Source organism: Schistocerca gregaria, chromosome 3 (assembly GCF_023897955.1).
Source record: "Schistocerca gregaria isolate iqSchGreg1 chromosome 3, iqSchGreg1.2, whole genome shotgun sequence".
Taxonomy (NCBI): domain Eukaryota; kingdom Metazoa; phylum Arthropoda; class Insecta; order Orthoptera; family Acrididae; genus Schistocerca; species Schistocerca gregaria.
The window spans coordinates 649,027,918-649,041,710 of record NC_064922.1 but is presented as its reverse complement, the minus strand read 5'-3'; the positions used below and the strand labels follow the sequence as shown (position 1 = coordinate 649,041,710).

Here is a 13,793-nt window from a genome sequence, read left to right as displayed (position 1 = left end):
AATAACTTAATCTTTAGGCGTAATATTGGTAAATTTGCAATAGATAATGCCTCCGATGAGATATCCATTCATGAATTTTATCGTGAAAATGTAGTTGGTAATGTCAGTAAATAAAATCGCACAAATGACGGAACAAATGAGGAGAAAGTATTATTCTTTAATTATTATAAAAAGGTGGAGGTAAATCCATCTTTATTATCAAAAAAGAAAAGGAAAAGGCAATCTTCATGAAAAATCGAAGGACAGTGAGTCCATATGGCGTAATGTTTTCTAATAAGTTAAATCTGTCCTCACCGACGATCATAATATGAAATACTTCACTAGGAGTAAAAGAAATTCTCACTGTTTCATACTATTAACTTTACACTAACAAAAAAACCTCACAACATAAAAAAGGTATTAATGTAGAATAACGAAATTTCGGATATACATTTGTTTAGGTAACAGAAGTAAACATTAACATAGCAAGATCATGTGTGAATGTAAGCGCGAGATAACTCATTGCAAATGCGAAATTCTGGTACATTAATAACCGGCGTAACTGACCGACTGTTGAACGCAAGCATGTAAACGTGTATGCACTGTGCTCTACAGGTATCAGACGCCAATTTTCGGGATTGAGTTCCACGCCTGTTACTCATGGTCGGTCAATGCAGCTTGAAGATGCATCTAGGGTTGCCATCCGATGATGTCCCATACGTGATAATTTGGAGACAGATCGGGTGATCGAGCAGCCAAGGCCACAGATCGACACTGACATGTATGTTGGGTTACAACAGCGGTATGTGAGTAAATGTCAGCCTGATGGAAAACACACCCTGGAATGCTGTTCATGAATGGTGGCATAACAGGACGAATCACCAGACTGGCGTACTAATTTGCTCCTGCTGTCTTACGAAATCGCTCCTCAGCCCATAGCTCCAGCTACACGTCCATCGTGTCCAGCACGCTGACAGGTTGGTTGCGGACCCTCAAGTGGCCTCTTTTAGCCAATAGACAGACATCAGTGGCACCCAGGCAGAACCAGCTTTCACCTGACAAATCTCTACTCTGCCCTCCCATGAGTCTCTTACTTGACGCGGTCATTTGGGGTCAGTGGAATGCACGCTACATTGTGTCTGGCTTGGAGCTGCCCTTAAAGTGATCTATTGGTTACCGATGAGTCACTGTGGTGCCAACTGCTGCTCAAATTGTTGCTGCAGATGCAGCATGATGCTCCAGAGCCACAGGCCGAATACGATGGTATTCCCTCTCGGCTGTTTCACCTGGACGTCCCAAGTCTGTTCTTCTTGAGACTGCACATTCTCGTGACCACGGCTGCCAACAGTCATGTACAGTGACTGCATCCCTGCCAAGTCTTTCTGCAGTATCGCAGAAGGAACAGCCAGTTTCTCGAAGCGTTATTAAACGACCTCTTTCAATCTAAGAGAGATGTTGATAACACGTATATGTTTCCTAATGGCTTTCTTGACTAACATCGTCTCACAATAATCAATCTCAAAGGTAACTACCGCTCACAAACGTTAGAGCGTGGCTTAAAGGAAACCTGATTTGCATCTTCATTATGTGGCTATTACCACCGATCTTATGCGACTAGCGCGAAATTTGAGGAGACATCTTTCTGATGAAGGAACACGCCTACCAACCTCCCTGTATCTTGAAAAACTCTTTCTTGGTGCTGCGATTTTTTCCATTAGTGTATTTTGTCTTAACATGTAAGTACCGGGTTACATTTAGACCAAGTATTACTTAAAAGTCCAGTCCTGCTACAGTATGCAGACTAGTTAATACAATTACAACAGTGGAAAACCTTCCCCGTATGTAAATTTGCCAACACACTCTGTGGCGTTACATAGGCGTATGTGTAATTTTTTTAGTGTTCTCGCCGACACGGCTGACGTATACACTAAGTGACCAACATTATCCGGACGCAGTGGGAAGTAACAAGCTGGACTGCTGGCAGTACCTCCGAAACCACGAGTGTTCCTTACAACCACCCTCCGCAATGCTGTCGCTGTCCATCGCAACACGAGGTCTGTCTTGGTGTAGATGTTTTTCTTCTCTCGCGTTTACACATCACATTGAAATAACTAACATTAGGGCAGATTTAGAAAGGTGTAAATACTCTCGATGAATCTGTTAATAAGGAGATATCCAATGTCTGCGTTCTGAGCTTCCTATTCTGTGATTGCTGCTTCCCGACTGACAGCACAATACTCCCGCCTCCTTTCAAACTGGCAGATCCACTCTCGCGACATCTGCTCGTCAATTACGAGCGTTACAGAAGCATTTCCGTATAATTTTCGTCTAATAATATATGTAGCACCGTCGTCGGGTACTACCAACGCTTCACGGTGAAACTGCTGCCTCCCGCTCAATGAGCGGTGGGTAAATGTACAGTACCTTGCTGATGGAGCTACAATTTTCAACGCATTCAGCACAAGCTTATCGAATAATAGGGAAGACTTATTATTCTTCGCTGTACGTAACTGCCACGAAAAGTAATTGTTTCGCACCCGTCATTCTTTCACATCCTATTCTTGTTAATCCATTGCAAAGATCAAAGTCGATTAGGACACAATGATTGCGGCAAGTTGATGACATCATCTATTGACGATCTACTGAGTACTGATTATTGCAAAGCAACTATAGTCGGGAAAGCAGGTAACCGGTTTAAAGTATGTGACGTCGAGTCTTATGGACTCCTTGTCCATGATTCTGCCGCAGCGAACTCAAAATGCTCCCTCTGTGGTTGAAATACTTATAATCCAAACCGCAGCAACGACCAATGGTCGTCCTGATGAACATCAGATAGAGCAATATGAAGAATCAGTATCTTCATCAATGATGTTGCTACCGCGTCTAAGCAGCGACTGAGCGTTTTTAATTTCAAACTGTTGCCTATGTAAATAGATTGTACTAAAAAACAGAAACGCATCAGTACGCAAAATTCCAGTGTCTTAAAAAGACCACCAATGGAACAGATGTCGGCTGATAACGGAGCACACAAGGCGGTATAAGAAGCTTGAAAAGGAACAGAGGAATACGTCTGCTGAAAGTACAATGTGGTGTCCAGCGTGTAATAAGACGTACTTTGAAATTCCACCAAAAGAATGGACGGAGTATTAGACTGCTCTGATATTTAAGGAGGAAGATTTTAGTTTCTTGGGAATGAAACACATTGATTTTGAGTTCCATTAATTTTCATTTCAATACTCCTTTCATTATTGGTTATTTAATAAAAAATACAGTGCGGTCAGAAACAGGCTGCAAAGTTTAAATGGCGTTGCAGGGTACGTTGTGCTGAGAAATAACAGCTAAAGAAAGATTCGATATTTTACGCCGTTTCCGAGTTAATTAACATTGAAGTCAGCCAACCAGGCTGTTGTGGGCGCACATTCAAGTGGACCACCAGACACAATTTTTGTGAGTTGTTCTCATAACGCACGCGACTGCGCAGCCTTTGGCTAGCGTTCGATCTTCACTGCCGTGTCATGTCCAGTTTTTGAATCTCCTTCTTGTTCGGTTTTAGGAAACCAAACGAAGAACACGTTTGGTGACCGCCTCTGGTGAGCAGCTTTGATTTGCGCGAAGAACGACTTGATTGGCTATCTTAAATGCTAACTAACTCTGAAACGGCGCAACGTACTGAATTTCTTCTTAACAATTATTTCTCAGCACAACCTACCCTGAAACACACTTAAAAACTTCAGAGACTGTTTCTGACCACCATGTACACTCCTGGAAATGGAAAAAAGAACACATTGACACCGGTGTGTCAGACCCACCATACTTGCTCCGGACACTGCGAGAGGGCTGTACAAGCAATGATCACACGCACGGCACTGCGGACACACCAGGAACCGCGGTGTTGGCCGTCGAATGGCGCTAGCTGCGCAGCATTTGTGCACCGCCGCCGTCAGTGTCAGCCTGTTTGCCGTGGCATACGGAGCTCCATCGCAGTCTTTAACACTTTTAGCATGCCGCGACAGCGTGGACGTGAACCGTAGGAGCAGTTGACGGACTTTGAGCGAGGGTGTATAGTGGGCATGCGGGAGGCCGGGTGGACGTACCGCCGAATAGCTCAACACGTGGGGCGTGAGGTCTCCACAGTACATCGATGTTGTCGCCAGTAGTCGGCGGAAGGTGCACGTGCCCGTCGACCTGGGACCGGACCGCAGCGACGCACGGATGCACGCCAAGACCGTAGGATCCTACGCAGTACCGTAGGGGACCGCACCGCCACTTCCCAGCAGATTAGGGACACTGTTGCTCCTGGGGTATCGGCGAGGACCATTCGCAACCGTCTCCATGAAGCTGGGCTACGGTCCCGCACACCGTTAGGCATTCTTCCGCTCACGCCCCAACATCGTGCAGCCCGCCTCCAGTGGTGTCGCGACAGGCGTGAATGGAGGGACGAATGGAGACGTGTCGTCTTCAGCGATGAGAGTCGCTTCTGCCTTGGTGCCAATGATGGTCGTATGCTTGTTTGGCGCCGTGCAGGTGAGCGCCACAATCAGGACTGCATACGACCGAGGCACACAGGGCCAACACCCGGCATCATGGTGTGGGGAGCGATCTCCTACACTGGCCGTACACCTCTGGTGATCGTCGAGGGAACACTGAATAGTGCACGGTACATCCAAACCGTCATCGAACCCATCGTTCTACCATTCCTAGACCGGCAAGGGAACTTGCTGTTCCAACAGGACAATTCACGTCCGCATGTATCCCGTGCCACCCAACGTGCTCTAGAAGGTGTAAGTCAACTACCCTGGCCAGCAAGATCTCCGGATCTGTCCCCCATTGAGCAAGTTTGGGACTGGATGAAGCGTCGTCTCACGCGGTCTGAACGACCAGCACGAACGCTGGTCCAACTGAGGCGCCAGGTGGAAATGGCATGGCAAGCCGTTCCACAGGACCACATCCAGCATCTCTACGATCGTCTCCATGGGAGAATAGCAGCCTGCATTGCTGCGAAAGGTGGATATACACTGTACTAGTGCCGACATTGTGCATGCTCTGTTGCCTGTGTCTATGTGCCTGTGGTTCTGTCAGTGTGATCATGTGATGTATCTGACCCCAGGAATGTGTGAATAAAGTTTCCTTTCCTGGGACAATGAATTCACGGTGTTCTTATTTCAATTTCCAGCGATACTCAATTAATTAACGTACTCTTTTATGCTTTCTGAGAACAAAACTGTATTCAGCTCTTGTCAGTTTTGTTCTCTTGCGCCCTGGCCATAGTCATTTTCCTCCAATTCTGCAGCAAGTTGACCCCATTGTATTAGCTTGTAAAAATTGGGAAATAATTCATTATATTGAAAAATTATGAAACTAGGTAGTATAGAAAGCTAGTCAGTTAATACACGACACAGAAATAAAGGTTAGAGACTGAATTAATTAAAAGTTCTTAACTGTTAACGTCAAATTATCCAATTTCCCCTACTATTCTGCAAAATAATGCTTTTTGTCAGGACGCTCGAGACTTTATTTCCATTACGTTCTGTAAAACGTCAGCCATCCTTGGACTCGCCCATAACTCGTCGTAACTGTCAAGCCAGGCTAAACCTCAACCTGTTTAGGAGGATTGTGGAAATACTTGCCCATTTTCTCCTGCCTCAACAAATCACTGCCCTCGCCCAGGGTCACAATGGTGAATAGATTGCGTACACAGGTGCTCACAGATAATAGGTCAAATTCTCAAGAACTGAAAATATTAAGGTTATCAGCACCATTTATGAAAATAGCTATGACTAACTTCTTTAAATAACCAAAATGTTGAGATTCCTGTCCATATAAAAGTCATTATTTCAGTTTAAAAAATAGCATGTTGTAATCGTGACCAAACATATTTCTTAGGCAAAACGCAAAATGACAGTAGTAATGTATTAACAAATTATATTTTAATTTCATTCCACTTCATTCAATACTTTGCAAAATAATTAGCCCTGTAGTTAATGTCCTAGGCAATCTTAGAGGCTAATCGTTTTGCACACTTCATTTATAATTCCTTCGTAACTTAGCTGTTTTAAAATATTGTCTTCAGTACTGAGTGAAGCCACAACGCTGAGCATTTCTCACGTGGAAGTACGATGCCTGTTTGATAAATGACGTTTTTCCACTACCTGTTTAATGTTGTATGGGAGGCATGAAACTGCAAGAATTGTGTTAACTGTTCTTTACCAATCTCGGTGCTTTACCGCCTTAAGCCCATGGTAGGGAATGTCACACCAAAATCCACACTTATCGGCTGCTCTGATGAAGACCTCGGCACTGTTCAGGGTCCGAACCTTTGCAGTTGGCCCCGAAGACATCATTTATGCCCCAGCAAGAAAGGTAACTTATCTAACATTCCCTCAACCACTGCGTAGGTCTTCTCTGTCGGCACTATAAACTTGCCAACAGCTCTGCCAACGGCCCTCACTGTTTTAAATGTTTTTTTTTTTCCCTCACAGCTCTCAGTCGAGCTTTGGCTCTCTGTCCCGAGCTGGTACCGTTCAAAATACTCTGTGTGCTTCGATATTAATGGGTGATCGTACCCAGCGTATGAACAAGATTACAGACCTGCAACCTGTGATTTCCTAGAGTATTATTACAAATGTGACACGAGGAAGTACAAGGTTTGAGAGGAGTATGTTAACAAAATTCACGTCATTGGTTAACTGAGAAACTTTGTCAGAAAGGCCCGCACAAATTAACTGCGTCTATGTCTTTTATCATTATAAGGAAGAAAAGCATCACAATATTAAAACTAACCATGGGACCGCACCTAATCGTCCCCACAGAATTCTACCATATTTATGGTAATATGCAAGGCTCGACCAGAAATGACAGCGGAAGATCCAGATGGCCAAGTCGTTTAGAAAAAAATATCACCTTTCGCAAGCTACGTGTGGGACATGAGCCCCCTTATGTTAGCATACTTTCCAAGCCGCGGTTGCGAAGAACACTAACTCTTACATTACAAATAAGCCGACGTGATGCTCAGTGTATTGTATTTACCACTATTTTCATAGAAGGCAAGAAAAGGAAGGGTAAAGGAAAAGTGGTTAATGAGTACGCGGTAAAATTCAGGAATGCCGTCAACACTGCATCAGAATCAGAAACGTGCAAAAAACTTACACAATATATTTTTGACTGATTTAATTAAGAACAAATTTCTTCTGTTAACTGATCTGAGGAAGGACAAACAAATGCATAACTATAAGATGAAATTTTTCAAGATGAAGTAGGGATTTTCTGAATAAAACCGCCTAGATAACTTATTAAAAATTTCTTTATTGCAAGGTTACGGCTGCCGCAGTCATTAGATATCACAAGGCTCGGGATTAAAATAAGTTTCCTTGTCAGATCTACAAACTAAGCCTAATGCCGTCATCAGACATCAAGAAGCTTAGAACATTTAAAAGGAGGTTTTCTGTTAGCACTAAAAACTATCCTTAAAGACTAGGAATATTTTTTAAAATTTTTAGTACTAACACAGATTGTTCTTTTACAAGTTCTAAACTATATGATATCTGATGATGACAGTACCCGAAACGTCGAAATAAATACAGAAAGAAATTTAATGAACTACTATTTCCAAAATATTCTCAATGACCGTGGACTCCTATAGGAAATTTTTTCCCTGTACAAATACATAGAATTAAGGCCATCATGAAGTATTCAAATGATTTCTCCCCCCCCCCCCCTTCTCCCAAATACAGTCGCTAGCACAACCCTGCAATTTCTATTTCTATTTTGAGGTTAGGAATTTGATCAAAAAGCTTCAAAACTGCCGCGACAGCTACGGTCGCAGGTTCGAATCCTGCCTCGGGCATGGATGTGTGTGATGTCCTTAGGTTAGTTAGGTTTAAGTAGTTCTAAGTTCTAGGGGACTGATGACCACAGTAGTTAAGTCCCATAGTGCTCAGAGCCATTTGAACCATTTCAAAACTGCTCTCATTTCACCGAGAGAAGAAAAGAAATCGCATCCCAAGAATATTGCATCAGACTACATATCACTGCCAATATTTGGTTAAATGATGCATCACGCGTGGTATGGTGCTACACTGCACGATGATAAATAACCTGTTATGAATGTCAACCAGATTCATTTTCCAATAGAAACTTTAAAATCGCCATATAATTGTAAAAATGCGGAGCGTACAACTTGTGCAAGATTCCAAGAAAATTACGGCTTCCCTTGTTTTTATGCTGAATATCACCCTAGGTTGTGTAAATCAACTCTAAAATAATAAATGTGCAAGATTACACGAAAATTACGGCCTCTCTTGTTTTATGATGAATATCACCCCGGCTCCTGTAAATCGTTAACTTCAAAATAACAGAATTATTTAATTTTATATACGACGTCCTCGTGCATGCTCTACAACGCCTTCCAGTTAATTTATTTGCGGTCTGAAATTTTCGATTCTCTTTTCTTTTCTGTCTTTTACAAAAATGTTAATAAATACAACGTGCAGAGTTAGTTAGGAGGAAAGGATGTTAATAAATACAATGTGCAGAGTGAGTTAGGAGGAAAGGTACGTTGTTTGAGAGGTGCTAGCACAAGTTATTCAGAAGGAAGAGTGGACTTACGAGCCCTATTCCGAGTGGTTTCTGAGATACAGAAAATTTATCGTAAATTGTTGTTTCTTTCTGTATTATTCAGACATTATCATTGTTTATATCGTAGCACAGTTGTGGAGAGAAAGTTGAGACGAACAATTTGGCGCCGAACATTTGTGGTCTGTCAATTCGAGAAACTACCTGAAATTGGCCTACAAAACCATCCCAAGCTAGAGGTCATGGGTGTCGCATGACATTTTCAATAATCGCAAAACTATTAGTCCTAGAGAAAAAACGAACAGGATTTACAAAATTTAATGTACTTTAATTTTCTACTATGACACGTTTTCGCAGGAGGTTTTCGGTTTTCGAGTTATTCAAGAAAAACCAACACAAGTGATACTCAACGTTTCCTATTACGTAAACCATACAGAATTATTTTTCAGAATCATTAATACTGTCACCTCCCCACCTCTCAAAACATGAAGTTTTCCTCCTAACTCACCCTGTATTGAGCATATTTTCTGCTGATTTGCAAAGTAAGTGACGTAAAACTTGAAAACGGACTTGACTTCTCGACTCTTCGGTTACCGTTCTGTACTCTTTTCGTTGCACTAAACGCTGCCCAGAAACTTTTTTTTGAGTATCCGTCTCCCCCTACAGTTTTTACCGTCTACGGAAACTCTCTGTGGAAGCTAACACAAAGGGAACTTGCTCCGCCCGACCATCACCAACGATACTGTGTTGTTCTACACGACTGGCCATCTGGGGCTTCCACTTCCGTCACTTTCGCTTCTATTCAGACGCTTCATAATCCATATATCAGGAGGAAATCGATGATAGCGAGTACGTGCCATGATAGGAAGAAATCCGCTAACAGCGACAGGGGACAGGGGAGCTGCGACCTAAGGCCACATCATCAGGTGCAACAACGGTAAAAGATCATAAGTATACGCATCGCTCCTATGGTCTTCGTAACATCGTACATCGTACCTTACAACTGTCCACATGTTCGGCCAGCCAGACAGTCTCTCTCCCTCTCTCTCTCTCTCTCTCTCTCTCTCTCTCTCTCTCACTCTTCTTTTTCTTTTTCTTTTTTTTTTTTTCCGTGCAGGCAGCCCAGCATCGAATTGCCCTGCCGTCACACCGACACATGCAAATTTTAAGGAATGAAGTACGTCTTCGTTACCTTTCGTTGGCCATCGTATTGACGATATCGTTTGTTGTTGTCTTCAGTCTTGAGACTGGTTTGATGCAGCTCTCCATACTACACTATCCTCAGCAAGCTTCTTCATCTCCCAGTACTGCAGCCTACATCCTTCTGAATCTGCTTAGTGTATTCATCTCTCGGTCTACTTCTTCGATTTTTATCCTCCACGCTACCCTACAACGCTAAATTTTTGATCCCTTGGTGCCTCAGAACATGTCCTACCAACAGATCCCTTCTTATTGCCAAGTTCTGCCACAAACTCCTCTTCTCCCCAATTCTATTCAATACCTTCTCATTAGTTATGTGATCTACCCATTTAATCTTCAGCATTCTTCTGTAGCACCACATTTCGAAAGCTTCTATTCTCTTCTCGTCCAAACTATTTATCGTCCATGTTTCACTTCCATACATGGCTACACTCCATACAAACACTTTCAGAAATTACTTCCTGACATGTAAGTCTATACTCGATGTTAACAAATTTCTCTTCTTTATAAACGCTTTCCTAGCCATTGCCAGTCTACATTTTATATCCTCTCTACTTCGACCACCATCAGTTATTTTGCTCCCCAAATAGCACAAACGCATTTACTACTTAAAGTGTCTCATTTCCTAATCTAATTCCCTTAGCATCATCCGACTTAATTCGACTACATTCCATTATCCTCGTTTTGCTTTTGTTGACGTTCATCTTATATCCCCCTTACCAGACACTGTCCATTCCGTTCAACTGCTCTTCCAGGTCCTTTGCTATATCTGACAGAATTACGATGTCATCGGCGAACCTCAAAGTTTCAATTTCTCCTCCACGGATTTTAATTCCTAATCCGAATTTTTCTTTTGTTTCCTTTACTGCTTGCTCAATACTCAGATCGGAAAACATCGTGGATAGGCTACAACACTCCCTTTCCAATCACTGCTTTCCTTTCATGCGACGAGCGACGAATATGCCTGTTATCTTTTAATCTTACTGTACCCGATGTTGCGGCTTTAGGCCGCGGAACCGTATAAACAAACAACAATTTCACTAGCTGTTAGAGGAATTCTTCCTTACATTATGCCTTTCAGTAGCTGTGGATGGCCATAATGTAAAATAGTTTGCTTAAAGGTACTGATATATTAAATGCCTTTTCGCGCTTCCTTATATAGCTGCGGCGTACAGAACCCGCAGTGATATGGCTGCTATTGCAGAGTGAGTGCAGCGGGCGTGGCGCCTACCTGTAGAGCATGCGCTCCTGGCGGTCGGCCTCGACGTAGATGCGGTAGTACATGAAGATCATGATGACGCCGGGCACCCAGAAACTGACGCTGCTCGAGACGACGGCGTACGCCTTGTTGACGGTGAAGGCGCAGCGGTCCGGGTGCCGGCGGCGGAACTCGAGGTGCTCGTCGGTGGTGTACCAGCCCAGGAAGATGGGCACGAACGAGACGAGCGCCGGCGAGCACCACACGACGGCCAGCATGGCGGCGAGCCGCGCCGGCGTCATGATGCGCGGGTAGTCGAGCGGCCGCACGATGGCGTAGTAGCGGTCCACGCTGATGCAGCACAGGTGCAGGATGGACGCCGTCGAGAAGTACACGTCCAGCGAGTTCCACACGTCGCACATGAAGTAGCCGAAGAGCCAGGTGCCGGCCGTCAGCTCGACGCTCGCGTTGAAGCACATGGCGCACAGCGCCACCAGCATGTCGGCCAGCGCCAGCGACACCACGAAGTAGTTGGTGAGCACGCGCAGCTTGCGGTGGCGCATCACGCTCACGATCACCAGCAGGTTGCCGAACAGCGCCGCCACGATGATGAAGCCCATGGCGGACGACTTGAGCGCGATGGCCAGCACCAGCTGCCAGCCGCCGCCGCCGCCGCCCTCCGGCTGTCTGCCGTCAGAGGCCGCCGTCACGTTCGGCTGCCACGTCTCCGGAGGCCCTTCCTCTGTCGCCCCGGTGGTCGACGTCGCTGGCGTCGTCATCCACATCAACTTATCCATCCCTACAGCTGCCTACCACATCTAAATCTTCGTTGCCTCTACCCGTCTAAACAGGTAGAATCACTTCGATGATCAAGCCACTGCAAGTTCAACGATATAAATCTGATACTGTTTGGATATGTATTTCACACGAACGCTTAGAACAGGTAACAGCGCAGGACATCATTTTTCACTCTGTGCATCATTACCTAACACGACAGTCACTTCTCAGTTCCATCCGACGGACATAGTTCCTTCTTCTGTTAACAAGCACATTGCGTTTGGAATTAGCTACCATAGTATAAGAACACAGTCATAGAAAGGTAATACTGATAATTAAAGCTTGTGAATGCCAACTATCTTCCCACTCTTCGTAAATGACTTCCTACTTTAAAACGACATCTAAACTCTTACGTAACAACAATGATACGTAAAAATACCCTGTTGCACCATTTGTATCAAATTCTCTCTAAAAAGTCACATGGCTTGTCGCAGTAGCTAACAAGCAGATGCCGCCGATAGTTCCTATCAAAGGGTTTCGTTCAAATCGTCAATGAGCAGCATTGTATAGCAAAAGTTGCAAGTTCATCCTTTCCCGCTTAGCGCTTTAAGATTATCTGAATGGTGCACATCTTCACGTAAATCGATGAGGCATTTGTTTCACAGTAGCTCATTAGGTTATCTCAAGGTAAAATGACCACGAAGATATGAAAATCTTGGATTCAAAAGAGTTAACGTCACAGATCTTCATTTTCGAATGCCGCGATGCGTTATCTGCAAACAAATGACAACATTTATTAGAAATATGGCAATGTAAAATAAAACTACGGAATCTCGTTACACACTATATGCTTTAAACAAATTTGTCCTTATCTGAAATATATTTAAAGCATTATTTCTTACTATACCAAGAAATATTATATGTTTAATAGCTGAGAGAAAAAGTACGTAAAATGTCAGGAAAAAGCATTGTCTGGGCTACTGAGCTACACACTGTTGACTATACTTTCATTACCGATTCCCTCCTGGTGCACAGAAAAAAATTGTTCAAATTACTCTAAGCGCTATGGCAGTTAAAAAAATGGTTCAAAACACTCCGAGCACTACGGAACTTCTGAGCTCATCCATCCCCTAGAACGTAGAACTACCGAAACCTAACTAACCTAAGGACATCACACACATCCATGCCAGAGGCAGGATTCGAACCTGCGACCGTAGCGGTCACGTGGTTCCAGACTGTAGCGCCTAGAACCGCTCGGCTACTTCGGCCGGCTCTATGGAACTTAACAGCTGCGGTCATCAGGCCCCTAGAACTTAGAACTACTTAAACCTAACTAACCTAAGGACATCACACACAGCCAAGCCCGAGGCACGATTCGAACCTGCTACCGTAGCAGCAGCGCAGTTCTGGACTGAAGTGCCTACAACCACTCGGTAACAACGGCCGGCCTGGTGCTAAGATCATATTCATATTTGAATGTAGCGCTACAGAGTTCAGACGAATTAACCTATTTGGACTAACTCCGCTTTGCCGAATTAGGTACACACCTGACTATGATCTATGCACTAGCTCGAAACTGGTAATCAGAATCAGCCGACACTGAATGCTTTTCAGTTCATCAACAGTATTAATGGTTTCCTGTACTCATCTGTGCAATGTCAAGTCGTGAGACTTTATCGGATGGTCTTCCCTGACTAAAACACTCACCAACGGACAGCTAATGAATGGCATATACTTTTAGTAGCTAGTGTTTTCTTGGAACGACCAGGAGCGTGCTGAGGTTTCCGGTTGAGATAGAGGTGGTGGTGGTTTACAAATGACAAAAGCGCTTGACATAACTAAGATTCGGGTAACTGTACTGATGGACTTTGATTTACATCATCTGATTTGAAGACTATGGCTTTCTGTGTGTGAATTTCCACAAAGTGGATCATACTACAATGCAGGATGTCTCCTCAATAGCATTTTTGGTCATTGTCACATGATTATGATCAGGTAAGAACACGAAAAATCCTTTCTAGCGTATAGCCACATTTCTGGAGCCATAGCAAATAAAACTAGGATCAAA

General features: G+C 43.8%; 1 protein-coding gene across 1 annotated transcript in view; it reads right to left on the bottom strand.

The window, feature by feature from the left end:
• LOC126355545 (octopamine receptor beta-1R-like) overlaps positions 1-12,483 on the bottom strand; it is a 434,828-nt gene extending 422,345 nt beyond the window's left edge. Inside the window, exon 1 of the mRNA XM_050005903.1 lies at positions 10,982-12,483. Coding sequence (XP_049861860.1) covers positions 10,982-11,745 — 764 coding nt within the window. The 5' untranslated portion in view covers positions 11,746-12,483. The remainder of the gene's footprint in view (positions 1-10,981) is intronic.
• Between the last annotated feature and the right edge of the window lie 1,310 nt (positions 12,484-13,793).